At 38.0% G+C, this 14,852-nt stretch overlaps 1 protein-coding gene across 1 annotated transcript in view; it reads left to right on the forward strand.

Moving 5' to 3' along the window:
• The window catches only part of myo3b (myosin IIIB), a 163,142-nt gene that overhangs the window by 32,381 nt on the left and 115,909 nt on the right, over window positions 1-14,852 (forward strand). The window contains exon 10 of the mRNA XM_051906658.1: window positions 8,941-9,006. Within this exon, the coding sequence (XP_051762618.1) occupies window positions 8,941-9,006 (66 nt within the window). The remainder of the gene's footprint in view (window positions 1-8,940; window positions 9,007-14,852) is intronic.

Raw genomic sequence — 14,852 nt, forward strand, 5'->3', positions numbered from 1 at the left:
ATGGAAACATTTAAAAAGACAATATACCATCACTCTTTAAGATTGTGAAGTCTAGTTTCTGTGTTTAGCTGGTGGCAGGACTTTGCCTTCATTTCCAATTGCCTACAAATAATTTTATCAGCCACTGGGAGGTTGAGAAATTGTGGAGCCTTTTGTATGTGGCAGATTAGTATTGACAAAATGCCTGCAATGTCATATATCATCAGAAACCGGTGTGGCTACAGAGCTTGTGTTGGAGTCATGTTTGCGTGTCTGAGGCTGTTTTTACCTACTGCAGCCACTGAGCACAGTGCAGTGACATTAGATGACTGTAAGTCAACATTTACTGTATAGTATAGTACACACAAAAATGTAAACCTTCTTACCTTTTTCTATACTATTCTTCAAAGTGGTGACCTGAGGGTTAAGCCCCATTCAAGCCCCTCAAACCCCGTCTCCAGAGCTACAGTGACCGTTGGCGACGGGATGTAGGCGTTTCCAGCAATGCGACAAAGTTGAGATATGTTTAACTTTATGCAAATGAAGAGCAACTTTTGGAAGCACTGATTAACAGGAGTGAATTCAGTGGAGCGCACATGATCCGTCACTACATCCCAAAGTTATTTTAGCGGTCAGCAGCTTTGCTATAATTTATGTCTCTGTGTACATACGGTGGTACTCACCGTGCTGACTCCAAGCCTGAATGGTTTTGTAAACCCAGACTTGCGCTTGTGATTTCGGCGCAGATTAATAGCCACGATTGCAATGCAAATACGCTGTTTCTCATTCATCTTTAAGTGAATGAGGTTTAGGGGTTTTTAGGATTTTATGTACCATAAAGTCTATTTATATTTATTCTTTTCCCTTCAAAACTGGTTTATTGTCTACAACATGGAGTAACATCCGTGAATATCAATCATAAAAGTTACTAGGCAACCAGAAATGGGAACGCCTACTAATGACCTCACCGTCAGCCACTGGCGACATGCAGCGGCAAAGTCGATATGTGAATGCAGCTTCAGGCTCTATAAAGAGATCATGAACGTCGGCGGCGATAGCCTCGTGGGCAGCCGACATGTATCACCGTTGTGCTTTGGGCGACCCGAGCAAAGAATATACACTGACAAGAAGCGAAACTCAATAGAACGTTTCATTGCAACACCAGCACCCAGCAGCAGCCCTACGCTTCCGCCATTTTGGGGTGAAAGCGACTTGCAGTCCACTAATTTCTATGGCAATATCAGCTGCTTTGTTAAAAAAAAAAAAGTACATTAAAGCTAAAATCCAACCTGAATGATGACAACACAGAATAAAATACTATCACTGGTGATCATCAAATCCTTTTAACAGTTTATTTTACAGACTTTGTGTTAAGTCTTCCACTTTTTTCACAAAGCCTTTGCTCTCTAGAAACCTAGTCAGTTTGGGTTAAAATTCTTTTAAGTTCAAGTATTAGCATTATAAACTGAATTAATACCAACATATGAAATTAAATTGGACATGCATCAGAAAAATTGGGGATGTAGGACAATGAATATAACAGCTTGACAGTAAACTGTTTTTGCAGTGTTGTCCTATATTAATGTCCGTTAAACCAAGACTATGTAAACAAAAAAAAAAAAAACAGCCACTGTGTCCAAAAGTGGGAATTATGGGATAACAGACACAGCAATGCATCATGTTCTATAAGATCGTGTTTGCAGGGGATTAAAACGTATATATTTCAGACCTAGTGGAGTAATTTACTCCACTTTAATCCCCGGATCACGCTACAAACATGATGATCTTAACTTTATTAATTATTAATTTACTATTAATAGTAAATATGTAAAGTTGCATAAAATGGTAATACTTAATAAAGTAGGCTAATTACGTTACCTCAGATGTGTAATGGTTGGATTCCACAACTGTTAATAATAAAACATATATAGGCTAAGACAATACAACATTTACTGTAGGTGTCATAAAATTTACTGAATTTATCTATTGCGTTCCTGATTTGGCTGTGAGATTCGCCGATTTTGTATGCGTAAGATGTGATGGATTCTATTGTCCAGTTGGCATTTTCACCCCAAAATGGCTGCCGCGCTACCGATGCGACACCTAGTGGCTGTTACCCAAAAAGCATCAGAGTTTCGCCTCTTGGGTTCTATACTCTTTGACCCGAGTTCGAAGTCCCTGCTCGCAGACCTTTCCGGATCCCGCCCCCCCGTCTCTGCCACTTCATTTCCTGTCTAGCTACTGTCCTATCATAATAAAAGCCAAAAAATAAATCTTTAAAAAAAAAAAGAGCTCATGGACTTCTGAAACCAAATTCCTATTACTGTAATGTGCAAAGAATCAATTTATTACAGTAATAAGGATCTAATAAGGATTAAAAATACTATAACGCAATGTGCTTTATTTTAAACACTAAGGCACAACAAATACTTTACATTCTGATTTGCTTCTCAAATAGGTTTACTCAATATGTATATATATATATATATATAGAGAGAGAGAGAGAGAGAGATTTTCCCCCTTTCTTTCTGATTTTGGGTTAAAATTTGACCTAGTCATGTTCCTGACAGGTTTTATGAGATTCACTCTTATGTATATTAATCTATCCCTCCCTCCCTGTGTTTGTGTCTAGCTTGTCATCTACAGCGTAACAAACTGATGTTGTGAGCAACATGGCTGACAGCGTGACTGTTTGCCAGTCAGAGTTTAGTGGCTCTGCGGCTAGATTAGAATAAACCTAGCGTGTTTACATCCTGTTTGCGTGTGCTCACAAACACCCAATGAGGGTGAATACCATGGCAGAATTTACCCAGCACAATAGGAGCGCCATCAGCGACGTTGCCTTCACTTTGTTATGTATAAGCAGCTCTCTACAGCACTGCAACATCAAGGCAAGCGTGTGGCTGCAGGCACGCATTATATTTTGCATTGAAGGAGTCGGTTATTTTCCTTTGATGTGTTCTTCAGAGAGGACGGCCTGTCTGAATATCTATCAAAGCACCCAGTGACTTAGAGCAGCGCAGAATGACAGATTACTGTGGAAAAAAAGAAAGCTGTGTTTAACGGGGGTTGGTTTATATGCCTAATGCTTTGTTCTTGGTGATAGTTTCTGATGAAAGTCACAGAAGATGTGTTTTTAAGTAGTATGTCTGTCCTTCGACCTGCACTGCTCTTAATGTCTCTTTATGTATGTTTGAGACTTCAGTCAAGCCGAAACTAGATTAAGAGTCATTGAGAGAAAAAAAGGAGATCTTGAAGCAGAAGTAGAGGGAATTTAAATAAAAAGATGAGAGCGCCACATTCATATTCGCCTAAAAACAGCCCATCAAGCAATAAGACACTGCAGACAGGGCTGAATTGTGAATTTAATCATATTGCTGTTCCTCTTCCTGTCCTTGTTGAAGAGCTTTTACCGGAAAATGAGTGGTGGCCCATTTATTTTGTTGTCATCTGTGTGGATTCTTACAACATGGTATTACTTTAGACTCAAAAACATGGTATTACTTTAGACTTTAGAAGCTCCATTCATCAAGGTCAAAAATAAAAGGAATTTCACATGGTTCCTGGGCCATAACAAGTGAAAGTGAACACGCACCCGGAGCAGTGGGCAGCCGTTTTTGCTGTGGCACCCGGGGAGTGATTGGGGGTTAGGTGCTTTGCTCAAGGGCACCTCAGTTATGGGTAAAGAAAGTGGAAGAGAAAGCTATCAGTATCAAGACTCGAACCCACGACCTTCAGATTACAAGTCTGACTCTTTAACTGTTAGGTCATTTACTGAATGAGGAATTTTACAAATTGTTTTTTTATTAGTACTTATTATGGAAATAATGCTCTAAGGGCACACCTACCGTAGCTCGTTTGGAGCGTTTGTTTTGGAACCTGGTGCGTTTTCCTTAGTTCAGTTCGTTTAGGCATATATGAATATGGCAATTATGCTCTGATCCGCACCAAAACAATTGCCCTGAGATCGCCTGAACGAGGTGGTCTCGGTATGATTTAAAACGAACTCTGGAGCGATTCACTTGTGGTGAGAAAGCAATCCGACCCAACGAACCAAGCAGCATCATAATTCATAATGAGAAATGTGTTATATAAAAAGCAGCAGTGTCTGATTCTGAGTTATTGTGGTTGAAAACCAGGGAGCGCCTCTTCATCTTTTTTTTTTTCTTTTCTTTATGACTTTTTTAAATTAATTTTTAAAGCAGTACATAAGACAAAACATAGTTAGACGATACCATCAATACAGAACACATAAAACAGAAAGTAGGATGTACATGTAATTATGTGAAGTGTGTCTGTAAATTGTGTTGAGTATGTGTATATCTCTATTATAAGTTTTCTAATATATATATATATATATATATATATGTTGAACAACCTGTTTGTAGATGGTCAGATGAGAATGTTTATAGAAAAGTGAAAAGAGAAGATATATATATATATAGCAACACCCTGTTACTCACTGTACTGTAAAGTTTTCTCACCGGTGAATGACACCTGATGTAATCCAATAACGTTGTCTCTTGACGTCTCGCTTCTGGTCTGTGCGCGTTCATGTGTTTATGAGGAGGCGTGGCTTTGGACAGAGATTTGCAGGGAGGGTGGGATGTATGCTTTCAGTGCTAGCCTAGCAGGCTAAAATGATCATTTCCCAAATCACCTATTGCACCTTTAATTGTGAACTGAATGTAATGTTTTTGGACACTTAATTGCATGTTAATTGCAATGAAATGACCTGTATTTTAGATTAAATTTATATTAAAAGCATTTAGCTGAACTTTAGAGTGCTTTATGACCCTTTTAAAGGGATAGTTCACCCAAAAATGAAAATTTGATGTTTATCTGCTTACCCCCAGGGCATCCAAGATGTAGGTGACTTTGTTTCTTCAGTAGAACACAAATGATGATTTTTAACTCTATCTATAAGAGTCAAAAAAACATGCACAGACAAATCCAAATTAAACCCTGCGGCTCGTGACGACACATTGATGTCCTAAGACACGAAACGATCGGTTTGTGCGAGAAAACGAACAGTATTTATATAATTTTTTACCTCTCATTCACCACGATGTCCAACTGCCTTGAGCATCCGGTGTGTGAGGTCTGAAAACCCATCTCTCGTTCTGCAGTTTTTTTTTCTTATTTTCAAATCTCCCTCTTGCTCGTAGCTCGTTCTCTCTCCTCGAACATTATACGCCCCCAATGCTGATTGGTTAGATGTTTGTTGTTTGGTGTCGGCCCGACTAACTTCTAAACAGTGTAGTTGAAAAAATACATAACCCACCTTTAAGCACACTTCTTTTTCACAAGGGATTGAGTGAATAGATTTAAACAAATATACTTTTTAGTGTAAAAATGTCTCCAATAAGTCAAAGAACATCCTGAAGCTGGAATGTATGTTGTTCAGGAAGACACATTTTCCAGCATCTTGTCCTTAAAAATTATGTTTTCTTAGATGGCCTAAAACTGTCCTAGAGTTTGAGGCCTTAAAGCATCACAGACACTCAGAGCTGCTTGTGTGTTAATAAATGAGTCTATGAGAGTATGTGTGCTAATGTATGGGCATGTGAAAGTGTGTGTACGAGTTAATAGATGGCTCTGTCTGAGTGTAGCTGACAGAGGGATTATTCGCTCTCATAACTCGGCAGCTCTGCGGACAGATGTTGCCTGCCAGACACTCGGCAGGGCGGCTCGTTTGTCATCCAACAGCAGGCCGACGCGTCCCTGGCCCACACTCAGTGTCTTAAAGACTTAAACACTTACAACTGATATACAGCAGCTCATCTGAGATATGACCTGCTCTACTGAAGAGCTGAAGACTCGCTTAACTGCTTCTCTGCAGCAAAAACTCAAAACTGAAGTGCTGATGAGTTGTGGGGTTTGACATATTTCAGTCATTACTGTCACTCAAAAACATGCAAAAACGGAAGTCAAAACAAAAGGTTGGATAGGTCTCACTGATACGTGTGTGTGTGTGTGTGTGTGTGTATATATATATATATATATATGTGTGTGTGTGTGTATACAGTTCCATTCAAAAGTTTGGAAACACCTTAAGCAAAGTGGAATTTTAGACAATATCTGCATAAATCCTTATTATTTCTTGGCGTATTCATTAAAATAGCTTGCAGTTATAATTGAAGGCCAGCAATAATAACTTTATTTTAAATTCATAATAATGGCAGTGTAGTATACACATCACAGTCAGACATGCAAAGTTATCACAAAATGATATGGAGGTCACTGTTAGTACTTTTCAACACTTTTCAGCATACAATTTCCAAAAATCATTTCAGCACAAAAGTTGCATTGCAAATTAGAGTGTTAAATAACTTTGTGCCAAAAGAAGTTGAATTTGACATCCACATAAATAAATATCTCTATCCCTCACCAAGTAAGTAAATGAAATTTTCAGTTGAAATTATTTATTTTTATCTTTATATTTAGCTGTATATTATCTTAACCCTATAAAGACTAACATATCATTTGATAGGCACATTTCTAAGGCCTCTAAATACTAAACATGATCAAAACTTTGCTGAAAATCCTGTTGTACACAATTTACTACATCTTCTATAATCTGATTGATAGTTCATTCTTTTTATTTGTCCCGCCCCTCCTCCACTGTGATTGGATGGCTGCGTGAAAAGTGACTCTGCGTGAAAAGTGAGCTCTGCATTTTTCTCAAAGTTAAACATTTTTTCAACTCTTAGTGCCCAGAAAGAGCCCCGAGCAAACAGAACTCAGTCTGAAATAGACACTCAGCGCCTTGTCATGCTGCTGGCGTTTTTATATATACTGTGCTCCCATTGAAATCAATTGAAAAAATACGCTGGCCTTAGGAAAAAATGCTTTGGTGGAACTGTGGTCTAAGGAAACAAATTTAGATTGCACTTGAGGTGAGAGGGCCCTAAATCGATCTCCTGACAATTGCGGGTTATAAAGTCTGAATTGTGAGCATAGACTGTAAAAAAACATGGACGTAGTGTCCGTGACGTCACCCGTAGATTTCTGAAGAGCATTTTTGAAGCGAAAATAAGGCCGCTGCCATCTTAGCAGCGCGTCACCGCACCTCACTCCCGGATAACTGAAAATGGGCAAAGAGGTGGGACGTGGTTGAAACTAAGGTGCCTGATTACTGAAACCACGCCCGCCTAGCTCGACGTGACCATGTTAGCATGCTAAAGAAGCTATCTAACGATATTAGATACTATCTAAAATATTAATAAAGATAACCAGTTATATCATTTGAAAGTTCTAAATGTTTACTGTCAATATACGGTGTCTTTTTACGATATAGTTGCTCCAGCACCAGTAATTGTAATTTGTGTCGGGTGTGCAAATAACAACACGCAAAATCAAACGTGACTTCATACCTTTATAATGAAATAGTGATCACGAGATGAATCCAATCCGTTGCACTTGGGTAAAATGTCCATGAGTGTCCATTGAAAAACAAAAAACAGTACTTTTTGTACACAAAAGTGTTAAATCCATGAAATATTGATATATTATCCATTGTTTGCATCACATTTCTTCTGCATGATCTGCTCTCTATCATCGTTCTTCACGAAATTATGCAACCTGAGCAGCGTTTATGTTGTAAAACTGTATATGATCGTATATATCTCACAAACAAATGAGTCCACGTCCAAAGTATAATTTTTCAAAATGCAGCAGTTAATATCCAAGCAGTGCTGTCGGAGTTTTATATCCTCCCGCCATTGTCATTGTAGTAAATCTCAGGGACAAAACTTTTAGCCAATGCCACGATCCAGCAATGTGTGTTCTGTTTATCTTCCTCATACGTGCACATCTACACAGACACACATCTGTCTCGAGTCTCGACCATTAACGCAGCAAGCTATATTATTTTATAATTGTATATATTATTATTTTATAATTGTATAAAATAATCCCGAAAAAAAGCACAAACACGGCAGAGATGCCAAATTCAGCGGCTGGAATTAGCTGAGGTGACATGATAGCTCACGGACAGCAGCGGCAATCCACCTGTCACTCAAGTGACCACGCCCTTAATTATGCAGAACATTAAGGCCTAATATAATTTAAACGGATGAGTTATAAAAAAATTCACCCCCTCAGAGTTGTCATGAAGGGCAAAATTAGCTGTATAGACCAAACCAGGCTGTAAACATGTTTTTTTCTGCTGTAAAGTTGGCCATTTTAACATGGGGCTCAATGAAATTCTGCTCTCTTTTGGAGCCTGTCTTTAGTGGCCAGTCGATGAATTGCAGTTTAAGCCAATTTCGTATTAGCTTCAAGAGAAACTGGGGGAGGTTGCCGCTTGATTGCAAGATATAAACTTGCAATTCTGAGCAAAAAAAGTCTTATTTCCTCAGAATTGGACCTAATAACTCACAATTGCGTGTTTATACCTCACAATTCTAATAAAAAGTCAGAACTGCAAGAAAAAAAGTCGCAATTATCTTTTAATTTTATTCATTCCATGGAAAAAAACTATCACAGTATATCAATGATACTAAAATAACACTTACTCCTGAACATCAGTGCTAAACCAAACATTGTCAGAATATGCGGTAATTTAACACATAGTAACAATATGTTGCATTTATAACCTGAAATCTGCAATTAATGTATGAAAGTTTTGTGAGATTTTTTGATAGTGACGGCATAAAGAGAAGTTGAAAGAACATATTGATTTTAGTGTAGGACTGTAGAGAGGCATTTCTAGCCTTTTATACTAGAGGAGCAGTTTTGAATAGCTGTTCTTCGGCATAGGTCTGTACCTGAATGGCGTGTTTGTGTTTTCTGGTTTTCTTTGTGTAAGGAGATGAATGCGAACAGACATTTGTTCTGAACAAACACAGTTGTCCCTTTAGATTTGCAATTTATTTACCAGCACTGAATGAGGTCAGTCCAATACGTTTGCTTCTGTCTCATTCAAGCCTGTTGTGTCTTTGTGTGTTTTATCTGCAGGAATCCATCGCCTACCCTACGCCACCCCGAGCACTGGTGCAGGAGTTTCAGCCACTTCATCGCTCAGTGAGTACAACAGCTTGATCTCTCTGTTCCTGTACAGAGGAAACTCTTACTTTGATTTGTGTTGTCACTTGTATTTGGTTTTATTTTTTACTTGTTCAAACAGTGGTAGACGAAGTGCCCAAATACAGTACTTGAGTATAAGTACAGATACCCTAATAAAATATTTCTCCAGTAAAAGTATAAGTACTCATTTTCAGTGTTACTTGAAAGTACTTGATTTTTAATGTACTTAAGAATTAAGTGTAAAAAGTACTGATTGAACCTTGTTTATTATTTATTCTAGCCAGCACTAGTCAGACTGATCATTATAGTCAAAATATGTGGCTACAAATACAATAAAATGTACAGATGTCACAGGAGCAAAATGTGTTAACATTTAACATACTAGTTTTATATAATTTGAGTTCTGAACATTTGAATGGTAATGTATAGGCTATACATTATTTCATTTCAAACTTTCGTCAGGATTTCAAAACAAAACTAATTATATACAGTGATAAAAAAAAAATATACACAGTTTTACAATTATATACAGAATTATTTGCATCCTTGGTAAATATGATCAAAGAAAGCTATGAAAAAAAATCTGCATTATTTATCCTTTTAATCTTTCATTAAAAAAAATCACAAAGATTAGATTTTTCATTGAAGTAAAAATAATGAATTTGGGGGGGAAAATCACATTATGAAATAAATGTTTTTCTCTAATACACGTTGACCACCTCTAGAAAATCTTATGATTAAAATATCTCTGAAGTATATTCCCATTCATATTTAAAAAAAAAATTAGCACACGAGGGTGAGGAACATGAAATTATCCAGCCATGACTTCTTGTTCCACAGGAGTATAAATATGAGGAACACAAAAGCCAAATTCCCTTAATGATTCATCACAATGAGAAGAACCAAAGAATATAGTTCTGATGTGCAGCAAAAGATTGTTGAGCTTCACAAAATAGAAAGTGGCTGTAAGAAAATAGCTAAAGCATTGAAAATCCCCATTTCCACTATCAGGGCAATAATTAAGAAGTTCCAATCAACTAAAGATGTTTGAAATCTGCCTGGAAGAGGACGTGTGTCTAAATCGTCCTAATGCGTGGTAAGGAGGAGAGTTTGAGTGGACAAAGACTCTCCAAGGATCACAGCTGGAGAATTGTAGAAATTAGTTGAGTCAGAAAACCTTAAAAAAAATGATCAAACAGGACCTACACCCACAAGTTGTTTAGGAGGATTTCAAGAAAAATCCTCTGCTCTCATCCAATAACAATCTCCAGCATATTCAGTTGTCAGACAAGACTGGAACTTCAAACAGGACCGGCTTGGTCAGATGAAACTAAAAAAAGAGCTTTTTGGCAGCAAACCCACCAGATGGGTTTGGTACAAACAGGGTTAAAAAGTACCCCATGTGTACGATTAACTAGGCTATACTGCTGGATCTTTAATGTTGTGGGGCTATTTTTCTGCTGGAGGTCCTGGACATCTTGTTCAGATACATGGTATCATGGATTCTATCAAATACCAACAGATAAAAAAAATCAAAACCTTCTGCTAGAAATCTTATAATGGGCCGTTGTTGGATCTTCCATCAGGATAATGATCCAAAACAAACATAAAAATCAACACAAAAATATGTCACTGAGCACAAAATTGAGGTTCGGCAAATAATTGGGGCCAACATTAGAGAAAAAAAACCATAATGAGATTTTTCTACCATTTTCAGTTGTTTTGTAAATTTTTTTTTTAATAAAAGGTCAAAAAGATAAGCAATGGAGATTTATTTTCACAGGCTTCTTTGTTCATATTTACCATGGGTGCCAATAATTCTTTTTAAGGAGCAATATACCAAAACACAAAAGGCCCACACTACACCAAACAGCTGAGAACCTAAAAGCAATACAGGAACAAAACACTAAACAAAGCAAGCAGAGTAGAGCAGCGAGCATTAGGGCCATATCTGCAGATGACCAGAAAATAGTGCTAGTCAGCTGACACAGGAGAAATCACACATAACAAACCAGCAACAGAACAAGATTAACAAAGGGAATAAAGGGGAGGAAATTAGGAGGCGACAAATAATCAGGGAAACAAGGAGATGAAAGAGCAAACGAGGGGGAGGAGCCATAACAGATTGCACAGGAGGAGGAAAACATGCAAGACCAAAAGAACAACCAAAACAAGATCTGACACAAAAAGCACAGGAAGACTAGACATGATTGCAGTGATCCTGACAGCTTCTTTTTTGTGTGAAATCCAATGGCTCTTGATATTTTTGATATCTAATGCAATGACATTCTGATATTTTAAATGTCTAAATACTTCTTACCTCCATTCAGTCCCTAGGCTCAGCTGTAATTTCACTTGACAAGGCAAATTCTGGCTATTTCTGTATGAGCAAAACATGCAGTGAGAACTTCCCACAAGCGCTGCTCAGATATACGGTCTAATTCCTGTCAGAGAGTCTGTAAATAAAAGAGGCTCTGTGTGTGCCTGTATGTATAAAAGCAATGAAAAGCCAAGATTATTATTTCATTATTGAGAATGAAAACATCAGAGAGAGGGATGTTGTGTGCACAGCAGGAGGGATGTGAATGCTAATTGACTCATTTATTTGTGTTAGTTGTTCATTTGTCAGTGTGGCGGCTCTGCTGGCCACTCCTGATGAATTAAAAGCACAGACGGAGTCATATTCATAAAGTGTATGTTTGAGCATGTATCTGTGCGCTGGTGGGTTTTTATCCTGACTGCTCTTTAAGTGCTCCTGAGTATCTACTGTATGTGTACAATCTGCCACACAAATGGCTGGTTTGGTGTAGTGGTTAAAACTCAAGATTGGTTGTTCTTTCTGGTACCACAGTGGCTGAGCCATTAACTATACCCATTGTGTCCTTGAGCAAGACACTTAACTGCAGGTTATTCCAGGGGAGCGTCGGCAAGGTTTTGAAGGCTAAGTGCTGTAGTATGACTGTGCAAGTTTAAAATGTTTTTCTGACATCCTTTCTTCATACCTCAGGTTTTCTTATATGTATGGAGGGGGGCATCAAGGACCAAAAAAAAAAATAAAAAAACATTGAGAACCACTGGTATATCATTTAAATCAGATTTTCACTTTTCACAATTCAATCAAAAACCGATAAGAAAAAAAAATCAGGCCCATCCTACCTTTAAAAAAAAAAAAAAAATTAGCCACGATTAGCCACTTCTCTGGCAAATGCATCATAATGCAGAAGTCGACTGCAACTTGTGTTTCATGCTGACTTTAAGATGAAAAACAAATTTAATAGGTAAAAATCTTGTGGTGAATAGACTCTGTGTACGATCGCTTCCGCATTTAAGGTCCGTTCACACCAAGAACGATAAAGATATAGTTCTAAAAATCATTCTAAATATAAAAGAATAGCAGAGTCCACACCACAGCTATAACGATATAGAGAAACGATATCTTTAGGATCACTTTCAGAATGATTTTTTTTCCAGCTGTTCAATGATAAAAAGCTGACAGTCAATCAGAATCCATTCTAATTTTTAAGGGCTTGTGCATTTAAAATGGCAGACGACATTGCGGGAAAGTTGAAAAAGCCACCACAGTTTGACAAGTCAAACACCATTTTCAAGGATACTTTAAAGAAAATGAATATATGGAAAACAATCGGTCATACCCTCGGAATAAATGGTGAGAAGTATTAACAATGAGATCATTATGCAGGGCTAACAAACAGTGTAACATAAAATTACCTCAGGTATCCAGCACTAGTGTCGACAACATGTCTTGCTTCCTTTGAAGTTGCAGTGAAAAAGACTAGGCTTTGTTTTTATTCCACTATATTGACTTTATCAGCTAAATTCACTGTTAGATGGCTCTGGATTACACTAGCTATTCACTCGAAACATAGTATGCTGAGGTTGTCTGCTGGTTAAAGCCGTGCAAATGCAACAAGAACAGCAAAATATTGTAGCTACACACTTTGAAACCGCAGCACGTGAGCTTAGAATAAACAGACCGTTATCGTTCATTGGTGTGGACGCAAATATAGTTATCGTTATAGTTAAAGGTATTTAAAGTTTTTGGAACTCATTATTCATTAAAAAACGTATGCGCTCATTTAAGCGATATCGGATTTTATCCGATAAGTAGACATTCACATAAACTACGATGGAAACACATTTACCGAATAAATCCCTCAATGCGGAACAAAAAACTCATGTGACCTTGCCTTAACAGTGGATGTGATTGGATAACTGGACTAACCAGCGGATCAGTTCCATTGCACAGCATCTCAAATGTTGGTTTGTTCATTCTGAAATGCCTGAGCCAAGTCTGCCATCAAAATGATCTGGTTTAATTCCCTCTCAGAAGCATCTTACATGTTAAACAAGTTAAATTCGCAACTTTGGATTCAAACATAGCTAATGTTAATGTGTTTGGTATTGGTGGACTAGATCTGCTATGCATATGGACTTGCTACTGCCAGTAGGTACACAGAAATGCTGCTGTGAGCATGTAAGATATGATGCTGCTGCATGAATAGACATACCTAAATCCTGTAGCAGATCTAGACAGGTGGAGCTGGGGAGGTGGAGGGGTTCAGAGGACCAACTTATCTCAAAAACCGAACCAGACAATTTAAATGTTGAGCAAGCAAGCTCATTCTGCAGAATCAGCAGAGGTTAATCAGTTTGTGCCAAATTATGTGATTGCTAGCAGATTGCATGTAAAGGATACCAGAAGCTTGCAAAGCATTTTTTTTTTTTTTTTTTTTGAAATTTTATTAGAACCACCTAGGCAGTAGGAGTGCATAGAGTCCTTTGCTCCTGTCTTGAGGAGTACTGTCCACAACATGCTCCAGTGTCATTATTAAAAAACCTGACATTCGTTTGTATAAATCTATTTGTCTAATTATAATGTTATCATGAATTAAATACAGCTTGAAAAATCCAAATGTACTCATACAACAAAAAAATTGCAATACATCACTCAGCATTTGTGTTTGGCACAATAAATCGTCTTCATCCCAGATAAAGTTTTTTATAGACATCACACTAAAAACTGGGTTTTGAGGACCATTAGATCAGAAATAATTCTGCCGCATAAATCTGTCAGTGTGTGTGGTGCTTCAGTAAGGGTACGAGGACACCGTGTTATCACGAGGTGCCGGCTGTTTGTTCTCTGTCTGTGTGTATAACTGCATGCTGTTGTTGCTGTGTTATGAATGTGTCTGTAATTGTGCAGCTGAATGGCTTCCCCTCTGCTATCAGAGCCGCCTGCTGTTCAGACCCTCAGCCATGCCGTGCGCTAATGACAGACCCCTGGGCCTAATCTACTGCGTTTAATGGGGTCTAGAGGGGCTGGTCTCAGCACAGCAGCAGTTTCAGTCTAGAGTAAAGCAGGCCACTGAGATATAGGGCCAGATTTACTAACAGCCTGTGCCAGCGCAAACCCTCTTTTGGCATTAAAAAACTACAGTCAGGATTTACTAAAGACACACAGTGAAAAATTTGCATTTTAAAGGCGTGGACAGTTATTTTTGCGGCTGACCTTATTGCATATGCATTTTTATACGCAAAATTTATGGGAGGAGAGAATTTAAATGAATCATGCAAGGTGATTTACTAAGATTTGCGCTAGTCAATTTACTCGTATTTGCGCCATTATTTACCACCGAAAAAAAAACTTGTCTTAAACCAGACGCTAGTTTGCACTGCTCTTGGAAGATTACGTTGGTCATTATGGAAATGAACTGTCTGCGTCTGTGTTCTTTAATTTGTGCATCATCAGTAACGCAGAACTTTTCACTCCCATCGGCACTTTTTTGGAATTGCATTCTTGCGCTAATTTGCCCTATTTAGTA

This window comes from Ctenopharyngodon idella, chromosome 9 (genome assembly GCF_019924925.1).
Source record: "Ctenopharyngodon idella isolate HZGC_01 chromosome 9, HZGC01, whole genome shotgun sequence".
Lineage (NCBI taxonomy): Eukaryota > Metazoa > Chordata > Actinopteri > Cypriniformes > Xenocyprididae > Ctenopharyngodon > Ctenopharyngodon idella.